The sequence below is a fragment of the Geotrypetes seraphini genome, chromosome 5 (genome assembly GCF_902459505.1).
Source record: "Geotrypetes seraphini chromosome 5, aGeoSer1.1, whole genome shotgun sequence".
Taxonomy (NCBI): domain Eukaryota; kingdom Metazoa; phylum Chordata; class Amphibia; order Gymnophiona; family Dermophiidae; genus Geotrypetes; species Geotrypetes seraphini.
In genome coordinates, this window is record NC_047088.1 from 65,212,837 (window position 1) to 65,226,888 (window position 14,052).

The following is a 14,052-nucleotide window of genomic DNA, read 5'->3' on the forward strand; positions in this document are numbered from 1 at the left end:
TTCTCAAAATTGACACAATTCAATCACTAAATTTAAAACTAAAATAATTCCCCCTACCTTTGTTGTCTCCCTCCCTCCATGCTCTGCCTTACCTTCTGGCCTACTCCCACCTGGCCATTTTATGCTTCCCTCGGTGTTAACTTCGGGCCAGATCCCTCTTCCTCAGTGCTGCAGTGCACAAAGACGCGGGCAGCGGCTCCTCGTTTGTCCCATGCCTCATCTGGAAGCCTTCCCTCTGACATTGCGATGTTAGAGAGAAGGCTTCTGGTTCAGGCGGCAGGACGCGCATAGGAGCCTCTGCCTATGTCTTTGGGCACTGCAGCACTGAGGAAGAGGGAGCCGGCCCAAAAATAACGTTGTATCGATTGCACCGCGGACTTGCAGCTGAAGAACACTGTCTTGGGGTCGATGCAGGTGCCGGCCCTGTGGTCCAGCAGGAAATTTCTGCGGACTGGCACCAGTCCATGGACCTGTAGTTGAAGAGCACTGCAGTTGACTTTGTGCTTCACTCTCAGACACGACGACGCGCTTGTCTTTCAGTGCCCTAAATTGTTCCAAAAGGTTCCATTCCTTTTTTTTTTTTAGGACATTACAACTTTCATTTGCTTTGGAAAATTGATCAGTGGTTTTGTCCTCTGAAGAAGGCAGGTGTCCTGTCAAAACCAGGATCCTTGTTGGGACTATTAATAAAGGGGTCCTTTTAATAAGATTAACGTGCGCTAAATGCTAAGACGCCCATTATATTCTATGGGGGCCTTAGCATTTAGCACGCACTAATCTTTAGCGTGCACTAAATCGATTAATGCGCCTTAATAAAAGGATCCCAAAGTTTACCTTTGGTTGAACTAAGACATCTACTTTGCCTCTTTTGTTGTTTGCTTTTTGCTATATTGGACAAAGGTATTCTTCCTTCATTTCTGGCACACCAAGACATATCAACCACACCTGCCATTGATATGCCATATGGTTTATGGTTTACTTAGTTTAACAAGGTGGGTTACAATACCAAGTTTCAAGTTTTATTTTAATTTGATGAGTTGCTTAATTTAATTTTTACTAAGTGAATTACAACATAGAGAAGGAAAAAAAACACATTTATTTTAATATAAAGCTTAAAATTTTTTAAAACAAAAGTTAAGACCAACAGACATACAAACCAACCAAGACACTAGGTAAAAAAAACAACACCACAACAGTCATAAGACACACATGTATAAATTTCATCAACATATACAAATTACCCAGTGAAAATGTGCAGCACCCAAGCATCATTCACAAAAAAAGGATGTCTCTTCAAAAGCCTCTTAAAAACAATCACATCTTTTTGCTTTTTAATATATAATGGAATATCATTCCACGCTTCTGGGCCAGCACAAGAAAAGGCTCCCATTCTTGTGACTTTCATCCTTGCCTCCTGTATAATAGGAACATATGAGGGCAAGCCTAAACATGGGAATAACAATACTGACTTACACCAGTATTCTATAACAGAATATTGGCACCAAGGTACCATTACAGAATTGGAGCTAAGCACGGGGCATTTGGGCACCTAGCCTGAGGTGCCTAATTACAGAATTATGTCTCCTCTATAATAATAAGTGAAAGTAATTATAATGTGAAAACGTTTCAATACACTTTCCTCATTTAGCGAATGTGAGTTTCTTAAAAACTGCTGTCTTCAGTTTTCTATCGCTGCTCAAACCAAAAAACACAAAAAATTAAGGGCTCCTTTTACAAAGCCGTGCTAGCGGGTTTAACGCGCGTGACTTTTCATCACGCGCTAACCCCCGTGCTGGCCGAAAAACTACCGCCTGCTCAAGAGGAGACGGTAGCAGCTAGCGCGGCCGGTGGTTTAGCATGCGCTATTACGCGCGTTAAACCGCTAGCTTGGTTTTTTAAAAGGAGCCCTAAGTGCCAAAAACAGGAAGAGGTGGTTGGAGCAGACCGCGAGTGACTTTCTTTACCCGCCGTGAATTTCGAGGGAGTACTGTATGTGAAAATCCAAACTTATTTGAGTCCAAAGGCAGTGAATAATTTCCTTTGCACTCAGATAAGTTTGGATTTTCACTGTGAGAAAGAATTTCACAGTTTTTGGCACTTGATTTTTGGTATATTTTTGGTTTGAGCGGCAAAAGAAAACTAAAGACAGCAGTTTTTAAGAAACTCACATTCACTAAATGAGGAGAGTGTATTGAAAAGTTTTCACATTATTATTACTTTCACTTATTATTAAAGATCAGTCAAATATGAGTTGTCTGCCCAGGGTTTTGATGCTAGTTGATAGACCGATTGCAGTTCCCCCGTACTGAGGTCTCTTTCATCATTGCTATTTGTTGCATTTCACTCATTCACTAAAACTTTCAAGTACTCTCCCCATTTTGGCTTATATAGTGAGGGGCTATGGTCCTTTCTATAGCTATTGCTGAAATATTTTTTAAATTATTTTTTTGAATTGTTTTTGGCAATTTTAAGCTTAGTTTTTAGGCCTTTTAATTACAGAATTGCCATCTATGTGCTGTGGTTTTCAAGATGCAAGGAAGCCAGAGACCGAGAAACAGACAGACTCAAAAGTTATTCTTTGTACAAAGAACTCCTAGAAAGCTAACCAACACTAATTCATCCAATTCTCCTTCTTTCACTGTTTTATATTTGCTTCCACTTTGCTGTCTTTCAGTTTCATAATAATAATGATTTTCTTTCCATTTCTGAGTATTCTGTACCTGAGATATTGGAGGCACAGGGAAGGCATATGTTTATGGAGGAAGATAAGGACAAGGGATTTGCAGTAAGCACACTTAGTTCTTCTGATAGATCGTTATGCTATTCTGTTAGTAAAGTAGACGTTATCTTTCTATTTTGACAAGTTGTTGTATTATTTTCTGCAAATGGCAGTGCTTGGCTTTCCCTAACACAGTATATTAGCTATCTGGGGCCATAATTTTGAAAAAAAAAATAAAAAATGCTGTGTGCATGGAGTGTGAAAAACAATTTCCCAAGCAAATCCAGAATGAAGTATGCAGTATACTATATAGTATGAAGTATACAGTATACAGTATACTATATAGTATAAAGTTCTTATGGGTCATAATGATAGGAATAAACTGCCATAAAAGTCATAGGTGTCATGTTTTTATTGCCTGGCAACCAAACTGCTATATTGTCCATAAGTACTGCATTTATTGAAAAATAAATGCATATTGACAAGAGACGTGCTTTATAACTCAAACAGATATGACATATAATAAACTGAATCAGACTCACCGCAATAACAGAAAGAATTACTGGAATTTGGTGAAATTATATCGCAATGAATTTCATTCTGGTACAGCTCCTACATCTGGGCTAACATATTTGCTTAAGTCTCTTTTTCTGCCACTTCACATTATTCTCCTAAGTCTCTCTGCCTCTCATCTTCTAGAATGTTCTAGAATTTTGCCCGAGTAAGACCTGGGCTTAGTATCTCTCTCATACTTTTAAGTTTTTAGTTCTATTTAGTTTTATTTTGTTGCTTTCTACTTTATTTTGTTCATTTAATCTACCTTATTCATAGTTTTACAGCAGCGGTCTCAAACACGTGGCCCACGGGCCGCATGCGGCCCCCCAGGGACTATTTTGTGGCCTGCAATCTGTCCTCAACTAAAGCAGGGGTCTCCAATCTACTTCCCTTCCAACTGCCCTCCCCCAAGCCACCGCAATTGGGGAACAGGCCAGCGCCCGAGGTCTTACTTCTCCCTGCCTTCCCCCAAGCCACTACCATCGGGGAACAGTCCGCCACCGCCGCAATCGGGGAACAGGCCGCACCGAGGTCTTAACTCTCCCTGTTTATCTTCCCCAGCTCGGAGCCGACCAATTCTCGCCACTCGACGTCAATTCTAACATCAGGGAGGAAGTTCCGGGCCAGCCAATCGCTGCCTGGCTGGCCCGGAAGTCCCTCCCTGACGTTAGAATTGACATCGGGTGGTGAGAATTGGTCGGCCCCGAGCTGGGGAAGATAAGCAGGGAGAGTTAAGACCTCGGCGTGGCCTGTTCCACTTATTGCGGCGGTGGCGGCCTGTTCCCTGATGGTAGTGGCTTGGGGGAGGGCAGGGAGAAGTAAGACCTCGGGCGCTGGCCTGTTCCCCAATTGCGGCGGTGGCGCCTGTTCCCCGATGGTAGTGGCTTGGGGGAGGGCAGGGAGAAGTAAAGAAAGAAAGGGGGGACAGGGAGACAGAAAGAAAGAAGGGAGACGGGACACAGACAGAAAGAGGCATGGAGAGAGAAAGACATAAAGAAAGGAGGCACGGAGAGAGAGAGAAAGAAAGAAGGGGGCAGGGTGAAAGAAATAAAAAGTTGGGGGAGGGAAGGAGACAGATGCCAGACCAGGGGAAAGGAAGGAAGGAGGGAGAGAAAGGAAAGAAAGAGATGTCAGACCATGGAAATAGGGACAGAAGAAGAGAGAGACAGAAGGGAAGGTAAGACATGGAAACGTAGATTTTGAAAAGAGAGCAGTTAATGCCAAAGATGGATGCAATAATAAATAGGAGACTGACTATGTAGATACTATGTACCAGTGGGAAGAGAGCAAATGACTCCTAAAAACGCTCAGAGAAGTGAAACTCTGAAGGGGAGGTGGATACCTTCCCTTGGGGCAAGAGTTTACCGTCCAGTCATTGCATTTTACTTTACAGAACTTCACTTTCTAGCCACTGGTAAAATTGTGAACAGTTTAAATAATTTATAAATTGACAAAAAATTGTTCAAAAAATTATACAAAAAGACTCTTGCTCATTGGAAACTATACACTTATCTGTGCAAGCTTTTTAAAGTTTGTGGTTGTACAGGCTCTTAGGGGTCTCAACGCGGCCCCGTTTCGAATATTCTGCTTCAGGAGACCCGATGCTACACACTGTGACACCTCTGTTGTAACCACATTATTCCAAGAGATGATCGTTTTTTAACTTCAAAACCTCCAAACGAAGTTAAAAAACGATCATCTCTTGGAATAATGTGGTTACAACAGAGGTGTCACAGTGTGTAGCATCGGGTCTCCTGAAGCAGAATATTCGAAACGGGGCCGCGTTGAGACCCCTAAGAGCCTGTACAACCACAAACTTTAAAAAGCTTGCACAGATAAGTGTATAGTTTCCAATGAGCAAGAGTCTTTTTGTATAATTTTTTGAACAATTTTTTGTCAATTTATAAATTATTTAAACTGTTCACAATTTTACCAGTGGCTAGAAAGTGAAGTTCTGTAAAGTAAAATGCAATGACTGGACGGTAAACTCTTGCCCCAAGGGAAGGTATCCACCTCCCCTTCAGAGTTTCACTTCTCTGAGCGTTTTTAGGAGTCATTTGCTCTCTTCCCACTGGTACATAGTATCTACATAGTCAGTCTCCTATTTATTATTTCATTCAATTTACTGACTAGTATTCACATATGAGTCCCTGTATGTTTTTCTAACGAAAGATGGATGCAAGGCAGAAAGTGAAGATGGAGTGAAAACCAGTCAAAGGACAAGAAGACCCTGGAAACATAGTTAAATGCACAGAAAAATAGTCACCAGACAACAAAGGTAGGGAAAATGATTTTATTTTCAATATAGTGATTGAAATGTGTCAGTTTTGAGAAAGGAAAGATATTAAACTTTAAATGTGAGGGCTGCAGAAAAAATAGTTAATGACAATTTTACATAAAGTAAAACTCTTTATAGTTTATAAATCTTTCCTTTAACTGTTAAAGGAAAGATTTATAAACTATAAAGAGTTTTACCTCATGCAAAGTTGTCATTTCTTTAATAAGACATTAACTATTTTTTTCTGCGGCCCTCCAAGTACTACAAATCCAAAATGTGGCCCCACTAAGGGTTTGAGTTTGAGACCACTGTTTTACAGGGTTCTGTACTTTTTTCTTGAAATTTTCATTCAGGAAAGTCAAAAAACATTTTGGATAGGAGGAGTTTGACAGTTATAGAATTACAGTATAACGGTCTATTAACCTAAAGGCCTGGAATGTTTAATTTTCAGCATAGGCCCTTCCTACCTGTGTATGGTGACTGGAGATCACCATACACAACTACGAGGAGATCATTGCTGGAGGCGGGACCAGTGGAGGCATGGTTGATTGCTGCTGGTTGTTGCTCTCTCATTGGGGAGGAGCTGGTAGTGTCTCTGGATCCATGGAGTGAGGCCGTGCCATGGACTCCTCCTCCTAGTTGTCTGCCGATAGAGGCAGAGTGCTGTATTCTTCGGGAGTTGCTCATGAGCATCCGCTGCCCAACGAGAGCAGTGCAGCCCAGTGCTGGATTGTTCTATCTCTGTGCATCTTCTTCCTGGAAGCGATGAGTCAGGTATATAGCAGCTGGAAAGTGTGAGCTGATATCTGTCCCGTCTGGACTTTTGCCATTGGGATTATTTAAAATATGCTGAGGCAACAGAGCTGCTTCAGGAAATTGGACTTCTGTCAGACTTATTTGATTTTGTTTTTCAATTTTTTCCCCACTTTATAAATTATTTAAAATTTTATTCCATTGTTTTTACCCCTATTGTTTTTATTTTATTAATTTAATTTCCCTGAATTCTATTGTTTAACGGTTCCTCCCTTATATTCCTTTTTACAAATTACTTTAATTCATTTAGATATCATTTACACAGATGGTGCTCCTATCTGTAAAGTTAGGAATTTCTATGAAATATTCTACATGCTTCTCTCCTCCTTAATCCTTCCTGCCCTCCATAGTCCTCCCTACCCTCATCTAACCCCTTCCTCTGTTATGTTGCCTAGAGCTTGTATAGGTATGTGCAACACACAAATGGAAGAAATAAATCTTCTATTTCCCTTTACATTATGCCATATCATCTTATGGGAACTGTGAGGGTCATAAAAAGAAGGTCTATTGAATGAAAAACAATGATAGTGAGTTTATCCTGCTATGTATGATTCCACCCTAGGTTCCATCTGCTCTCCAACCACAAACATGGTGTTTACTTACCTGCTATTCTAGTTACCAACCAGATATCATCATGACATGCCCTGGCCCTTCAGAGGGATTGCATCAGGCCATAAAGGGGAGGCCTATAGGTGGGCTATTATCCAGATCAAAGAGCCATGTGAAAGGGCCCTTTCTGTGGTATGAGTGTGACTTGGATTGATTCAGATTTACTCTATATGCTGTTTACCTCTGTACTTAATTTTTAGCATTTTTTAAACCATGTATTGGCTTCTACTATGTCTGGTATGCTCTGTGACAGGGGTATGGTCACATCAGAGTAGATCCCTTATCCCTATTGTATTTGGCTCTAATTATTCTCTCAGGCACAGTCCTAGAGTTTCCCCTATAAATAGTTGGGGGACCTTTGAATAAACTGCAATAAGCAGCAATCCTTAAGGGGCTCAGCATCATTTTGGATCCCAGCATAGTCCTGGGTGGAAACGTTGCATTGGAGAGTGATAGTTCCTTTCATGAATGGTTCACAGAAAGTAGCTAACAACCTCCTCAGTGAAGGGTTTCAACCTTGTTTTTAATTCAGCAGGAAAGAATTCTACCAGCATCTAACCCTTCTGCTATCATTCTCTAAATTCATCTCTAGAATACTCAGTACTGGGATAACAAGACTCGGGAAAAAACTTTATTGAACTCAGTTTCTCCATGATGGCCTTATATAATAATAAGAGAATAATTAGGCCTAGGGCAGGGGTAGGCAATTCTGGTCCTAGAGAACCGGAGCCAGGCCAGGTTTTCAGGATATCCACAATGAATATGTATGAGATGGATTTGCATGCACCGCCTCCTTGAGATGCAAATCTATCTCATACATATTTATTGTGGCTATCCTTAAAACCTGACCTGGCTCCGGCTCTCTAGGAACGGAATTGTCTACCCCTGCCATAGGCCTAATTATTCTCTTATTATTATGTAGTGCAAGTGTGCAGAGCATTTGATGCCATGAAAGCCCCCTCTTTCATGGATTTAACCATGTTTATCTAATCACCTGTTACAAAATAAATAAAGAAGTAATCTGTCTCTGGCCTAGCTGTCAGTCCTCTATCATTCCCATTTTCATGTTAAGATATGGTTGCAGATATTATTATTACATATCACAGTGGTGTGCAGTACAGGCACTGGTATCTTACTTCTGGAGCACTCCTTCTCCCCAATACCTCCAGCCTGACCCTATCTCATCAATTTGCTATCATTGTGTCATCAGAGAGAGGTAGGCATGTTCTGTCTAGTCTAGAGGTCATTGCTAAAATGCATGCTACTACTTTTTGCCAAATCTGTCAGTGACTAATAATACAGGGCAGGGATCACCAACCTACTAAACATTGTCCTGAAGGACACTTGATAATTTGGACCAAGTGATGCAACTACTGTATTTTTTGCTCCATAAGACACACTTTTTTCCCCAAAAAAGTGGGTGGAAATAAGGGTGCGTCTTATGTAGCGAATACTGTGCCTCCCCCCGCCCCGGTACCTTTATGTAATCCTGGCGGTCCAGCGCTGCATTAGCAGGCTCCCCTGCTGGATGGCTGCCTGAGTCCTCATCTGCCATGGCAGTGAGAGGCAGGCATGAGCCCTGAGCGCGCCTGCCTGGTCCCGTGCCACCGCCGCCCAAATGGCGTTGTCAGCTCGGTCCAGCGCTGCATCGGCAGGCTCCCCATCTGCCGCAGAAGTGAAAGGCAAGCACGAGCCCTGAGTGTGCCAGCCTGATCCTGCGCCATCATCCAAATGGCACCATTCGAGCAGCGGCGCAGGACCAGACAGGCGTGCTCGGGCTCACGTCTGCCTTTCACTTTGGCGGCAGATGGGGGAGCCTGCTGATGCAGCGCTGGACATTCGGGCGGTGGCGCAGGACCAGGTTTTACAAATTTTGCACTTTATTTCTGTTTCAGTTAATGTGTGAAACCTGGCACCATCCATAAGCAGAACTATCAAAATTTTGAGTGAAATCAAACAAAGAAGCTTACGGTAATGAGATTTCTCTTCATGAAGATTTAGGTTGGCTCTCTCAGAATGCTTTTATAAAACCCCTCTGCATTTTCTCCACCCGTGGAAACAAAAATCCCCCAAAATTCTTCAAGGGCCAGTTCATAGAGCTTAAGAACTTTTCTTAAATGTGTAAACTAGAAGAAATACTCTTGATAAATCAGTTTCAAGTATTTCAGTGTTGAATTTGAAGTTGATATACAGTATAATTTAATTTTATTGTTATTCAAAATTGTGTTCATAGAAATGCAGAGAAATAATGGCAGATAAAGATTATATAATATTCTATTTAGTCTTTCCAATCACATGGAGTGGATGGAGGAGTAACCTCATGGTTAATGCTGTAGTAGCTCCTTATGACCCTGGGCAAGTCATTTAAATCTCCTCTACTTCTAGGCTATATAATCCCTTTCATAGCCATGGTTTCTTGAATTCAGTTACTATCCTCGTCTTTGCATGTCCACTAGAGATGTGCATTTTCCAAAGCTGAGCAGGAAACAGAAAGAGTTCCCTGCCTGCCCTGTGCCCTGTCCCTACCTGCCTGCCAGCCACTAGGCACTGCCCTATGCCGTGTCCCAGCATACCACTAGACCACAAGAGGGGGGGACAGGGTACAGAGCCTGGCAGGGAGGGAGGGCAAGGTGTAGAGCCTGGCAAGGAGTGTGGGGTTGGGTGCAGAGCCTGGTCGGGAGAATTTGGTTCAGAATGTTTTTTTTTCTTGTTTTTCTCCTCTAAATCTTGTTTTTCTCCTCTAAGTCTTATGGTCAGGTGCATCTTATGGAGTAAAAATTACGGTATCTCTTAAAATTCAGTAGATGGAACCTAAGCACAGTACTGGGCAGAGCTTTGGGTTCTAGCCCAGAAATAGCTAAGAAGGAAATTTTAAATTAAATCAGTAATTTAAAGAGAGGGTTAGGTTGGGCAGACTGGATAGACCATTTGGGTCTTTATCTGCTGTCATCTACTATGTTGTCATGTTACTATCTGTGGAAGCTGGTCATACAGGGCAATTTCCCCATAGCACAGTGTCAACACTAGCCTGCCTCTTCCCCTGGGATAGTGCCGTGAACAGCACTTCATGTTTTCCATGGTGATTTGCCTTGATGCAGGTCAGAGTTGCTAGTTTGCTGTCTCGGCGAGGGAAGATGCTGGGGGCATTATTCTGTGCTGCCAACTTTGAACTGGATTTTTCAATTTTATTTCATAAGAGAATTATGCACTGACTTTACTTTATTATAAAGGCCTGATTTATGTGCTTACCAGTCGTGTGAACTTAGGCTACTTATAATCAAATTCCCTTCCCTACATATAGAATGTCTTTTAAGATTATTTTCTTTCAGTTTTTTGATCTGTGCAATTGGAGGGTTTTCTGAAATCCAAAGAAGATGTTAATATTAATGTGTAAACTTGCATTAAGGTAGGCTGAAGTAGTGACTCGGGTACTGGAATTCTGGATGTCCTTTGCCTCATACCTAACTTAAGTCATGGAATTTATCTTTTCTGTTACTGCTCCACAAATGTGGAACTCCTTAGAAAAGAGCATGATATTGATAAATTCAAGATTAATTTAAAAACGTTACTTTTTAAAGACGCTTTTGATTAATAACTTATAATCTGGAACACAATAATTCAATAATTAAAAAAAAATAAAAATTCCTACCTTATGTTTTTCCCCAACCTTCTTTTTATTATATTTTGTAGTTCTTATCCCCTTTTCCTTTTACTCATGTTTTGTCAAATATGTATTTAGGGTTTTTTTTTTTTTCTTTTAAATTAATTTTTAAGGTCATGTATAATTAATGTTTTAATTTCTATTTTAATATTGTAATATTAACTATTTCTATTTATATATATGTATGTACATCGCTTTGAAAAAAAAGACAAAGCGATTAATCAAAAATTTTAATAAACTTGAAACTTGAATTTTATTTCCTCGTTTGTGGATGAAAATAAAGAGTTTTCCCTTCCTTCCCTTTTATGAAGCCGGGTTAGGGGTTTTTTTTATCGCAGGCTACGGTGGTAACAGCTTTAACACTTATAGGAATTCCATGAGCAGCACAGCTTTTACTGCTGCGGCCAGTGATAAAAAAGCACAATAAAGCTTCATAAGAGGGGGGTGGGGGATAATTTTAGATGATTGATACATATTCTTTACTTGTTTTCTGTAGTCCAAGGAGTTGACTTTACTTTATGTATTCTAAGTAAATATAAAATTTTAAAATATGATTATCTTCTATGTGTAAACAGTAAAGCAGTAAATCTTGGAAGCATTAGGAACAATTTATTGACATCCTCAACTCAGTTCAGAAGCAGCCAATAAAGCAAATAGAATGTGAGAGAAAGTAAATGAAAATAATACTGAGAATATCACAATATAGATATACACTTTTCCCTCCAAATCCGCAGTTTCAGCATCCGCGGATTCGGTTATTTGCAATTTTTTTTTTGAGGGGGGGGGAGCGAGTTTAATTTTTTGGGCTATTTTTAAGCCTTACCTGGTGGTCTAGCAGGTTTTCGAGGCAGGAGCGATCTTCCTATGCTCCTGCCCCCTGAAAATCACTCATAGGAAATGGCTGCCATGAGCTCCCGTAGTCTCTCGAGATTACGACGGGAACTCCCTGCAGCCATTTCCTATGAGTGATCTGCAATGGGCAGGAGCATAGGAAGATCGCTCCTGCCCCGAAACCCCGCTAGACCACCGGATAAGGTTCAGGATGGTTTGTTTGAGTGAGAGTTTGTATTTAAAGCACGGGAGGAAGACGGGAGGAAGGCGGGAGGGAGGCGGAGTGGGTCAGAACGGGCCGAGAAGTTATTTGCAGTTTTTCACACTTTGCGGTCTGGCTCTGCACCTAACCCCCATGGATACGGAGGGAGAAGTGTAGTGTGATTGCAACTGTATAGATATAGTTTGCAACTGTATAGATATAGATTGCAACTGTATAGATATACAGTAGTGTGATTGCAACTTCAGTACTAAAACTAGATATGATTAAAAAAGATGGAGAGGCTGAACAACTTAGGCATTTTCAGATTGCAGATGTGATTAGGAATTCTAAACTAATCAATAGGATGGGATGAGAAAAAAAAATATAGAGGTACTTATCCACTCCTACCCTCGCTGAAATCATATTCACATGCGACTTTGCTAGTCCCCATATTTTCTAACTCTTGTTATTTTATCACATCTGTCTATGTTTCACTTCCAGATATATGTCTTACATTATTTATTAACGTTTTATTCTGCATTGTATTGCGACTTGTAAGCAGCACACAATGCCATATAATGTACTGTTATTTGCATTTTTTTTCCTGCTGAAATTGTCTTATGCCTATGCCCAGATTGTTCTTGCTTTAAACCACACTGAGTGAATGTCTTAAAAAAAAAAAAAAGTGGTCAATTAATCGTAATAAACAAACTAGGAAATACCCTATCAACCTAAGACAGCAGATTTAAAGCATAGCATGAAAACATATTGTTACAGCTATTCTTAAAATGGATTTAGACAAGTTCCTGAAGGGAAAGCTCATACATAATTTTCAACAAAATAGGTGGAGAAATCATTGTTTATCCTTGGGATTGCGCTGCAGGAATGAACAGGCTGGATACTTCTTGGTGATTCAAATTGACTACCTTAGTACGAGTCTTGTGTTCCTACTTTGTAATCTTTTTTTTAGAGACATATTTTACCACTGTCATTTTGTGCAGATCTATACTTACCATGCTGAAATATAATTGCTTACTCAGTGAGAGTGAGTCCCCTCACCCCCCTCGCCCCCTAATTGAGTAGTGCACCTTCACAGAAGCCTGAGCCAATGGCTTCACAGAAGCCTGGAATTATGAGATACCCCTGAAAATTTCTCATCCCAACCAAGAAGATAATGATGTGGAGCCATGAAACTTAACAAGTTATTCTTGACACTTTACATTTCAATGAGGCAAATGTAACTAGTAAAAGGGCACAAGTATAGAGAAACTAAGCCATTGTGACATCACCAATGAGGTTGGCTCTTAGGTACTGGCGGAATGAGGCATTATGACATCACAATATGAGGAGCTGCTGAAAAGTTCTGAGCCCAACCAAAAAGAGAATGATGTGGACTCTGGTGGAGCCATGAAACTGACAAATAAATTCCATACTTTTCTTGACACTTTTCATTTCGATGATATGAAATGAAATTGAAAGTGTAGAATAACTTGTCAGTTTCATGGCTCCCCGTCATTCTTTTCTTGGTTGGGTTCAGAACTTTTCAGTGGTCCCTTGTATTTCTCCAGATATACCCTTTTTTTCATTTTGTTTGTTTTTTTTTTCTGTTCATTTTTGGCAGTTTGTTTTTCTTTAACAAAGAACAGTGCTCATCAAATATCTTATTCAGTGGAAGGATGCAGTAGTGCATATCAAAATAATTTTCTCCTTATGAATTCTACAGGGTATCTATAGAAAGTGGAACATTGAAATCCAACTCGACTTCAGCTCTGTGTTCATAATTTCATTTTAAGACAATTACTCTGTTTCTCTGCATCATTTGCTTCTGTACACTTTAATAACATCATCCTTATTCATATCAGAATGAACATCATAATAAAGATGAAGTTTCATCTTTCTGCCTGAAGGGCTCACAAAATTATTCTCATTACTAAACCAATAGATTAGAAGGTTTGCAGACTTGGTAAGCAGATCTTGTGTTTATGATATAAGATAAGCATCTTTATGACATGAAGGATATGACAGATTACTATGCTTTATTATAAATATATAAAGTAACTCTACCGTCTCTTAAGATACATTACACAGATGTGCAATGTACAAATATTGTTTATACTCATATAACATTAGAAATTACAGTTTACCTGAAAAATCTAATTTGTTTTAATGACTTTGTTTTACCATATTTATCCTTCTTTTTTTTTTTTTAACAATTATTCAATAATTTGTGCTTCTTTCTTCTCACTCCCAAACATCCTTCCCACTTTAATCATGAAGCCTCTGTATAGAATTTAAGTACTTACCATATGAATAACAGAAACTGGGCCAATGCTGTTAACATAGATATCCACGTCTATATATGTTGGTTTAACTAGAATTAGGCA

General features: G+C 40.1%; 1 protein-coding gene across 2 annotated transcripts in view; it reads right to left on the reverse strand.

Annotated features, from left to right (window-relative positions):
- The window catches only part of LOC117361260 (gamma-aminobutyric acid receptor subunit gamma-4-like), a 305,830-nt gene that overhangs the window by 197,563 nt on the left and 94,215 nt on the right, over positions 1-14,052 (reverse strand). For both annotated transcript variants that reach the window (XM_033946355.1, XM_033946354.1), the window contains exon 3: positions 13,972-14,039. In XM_033946355.1, the coding sequence (XP_033802246.1) occupies positions 13,972-14,039 (68 nt within the window). The remainder of the gene's footprint in view (positions 1-13,971; positions 14,040-14,052) is intronic.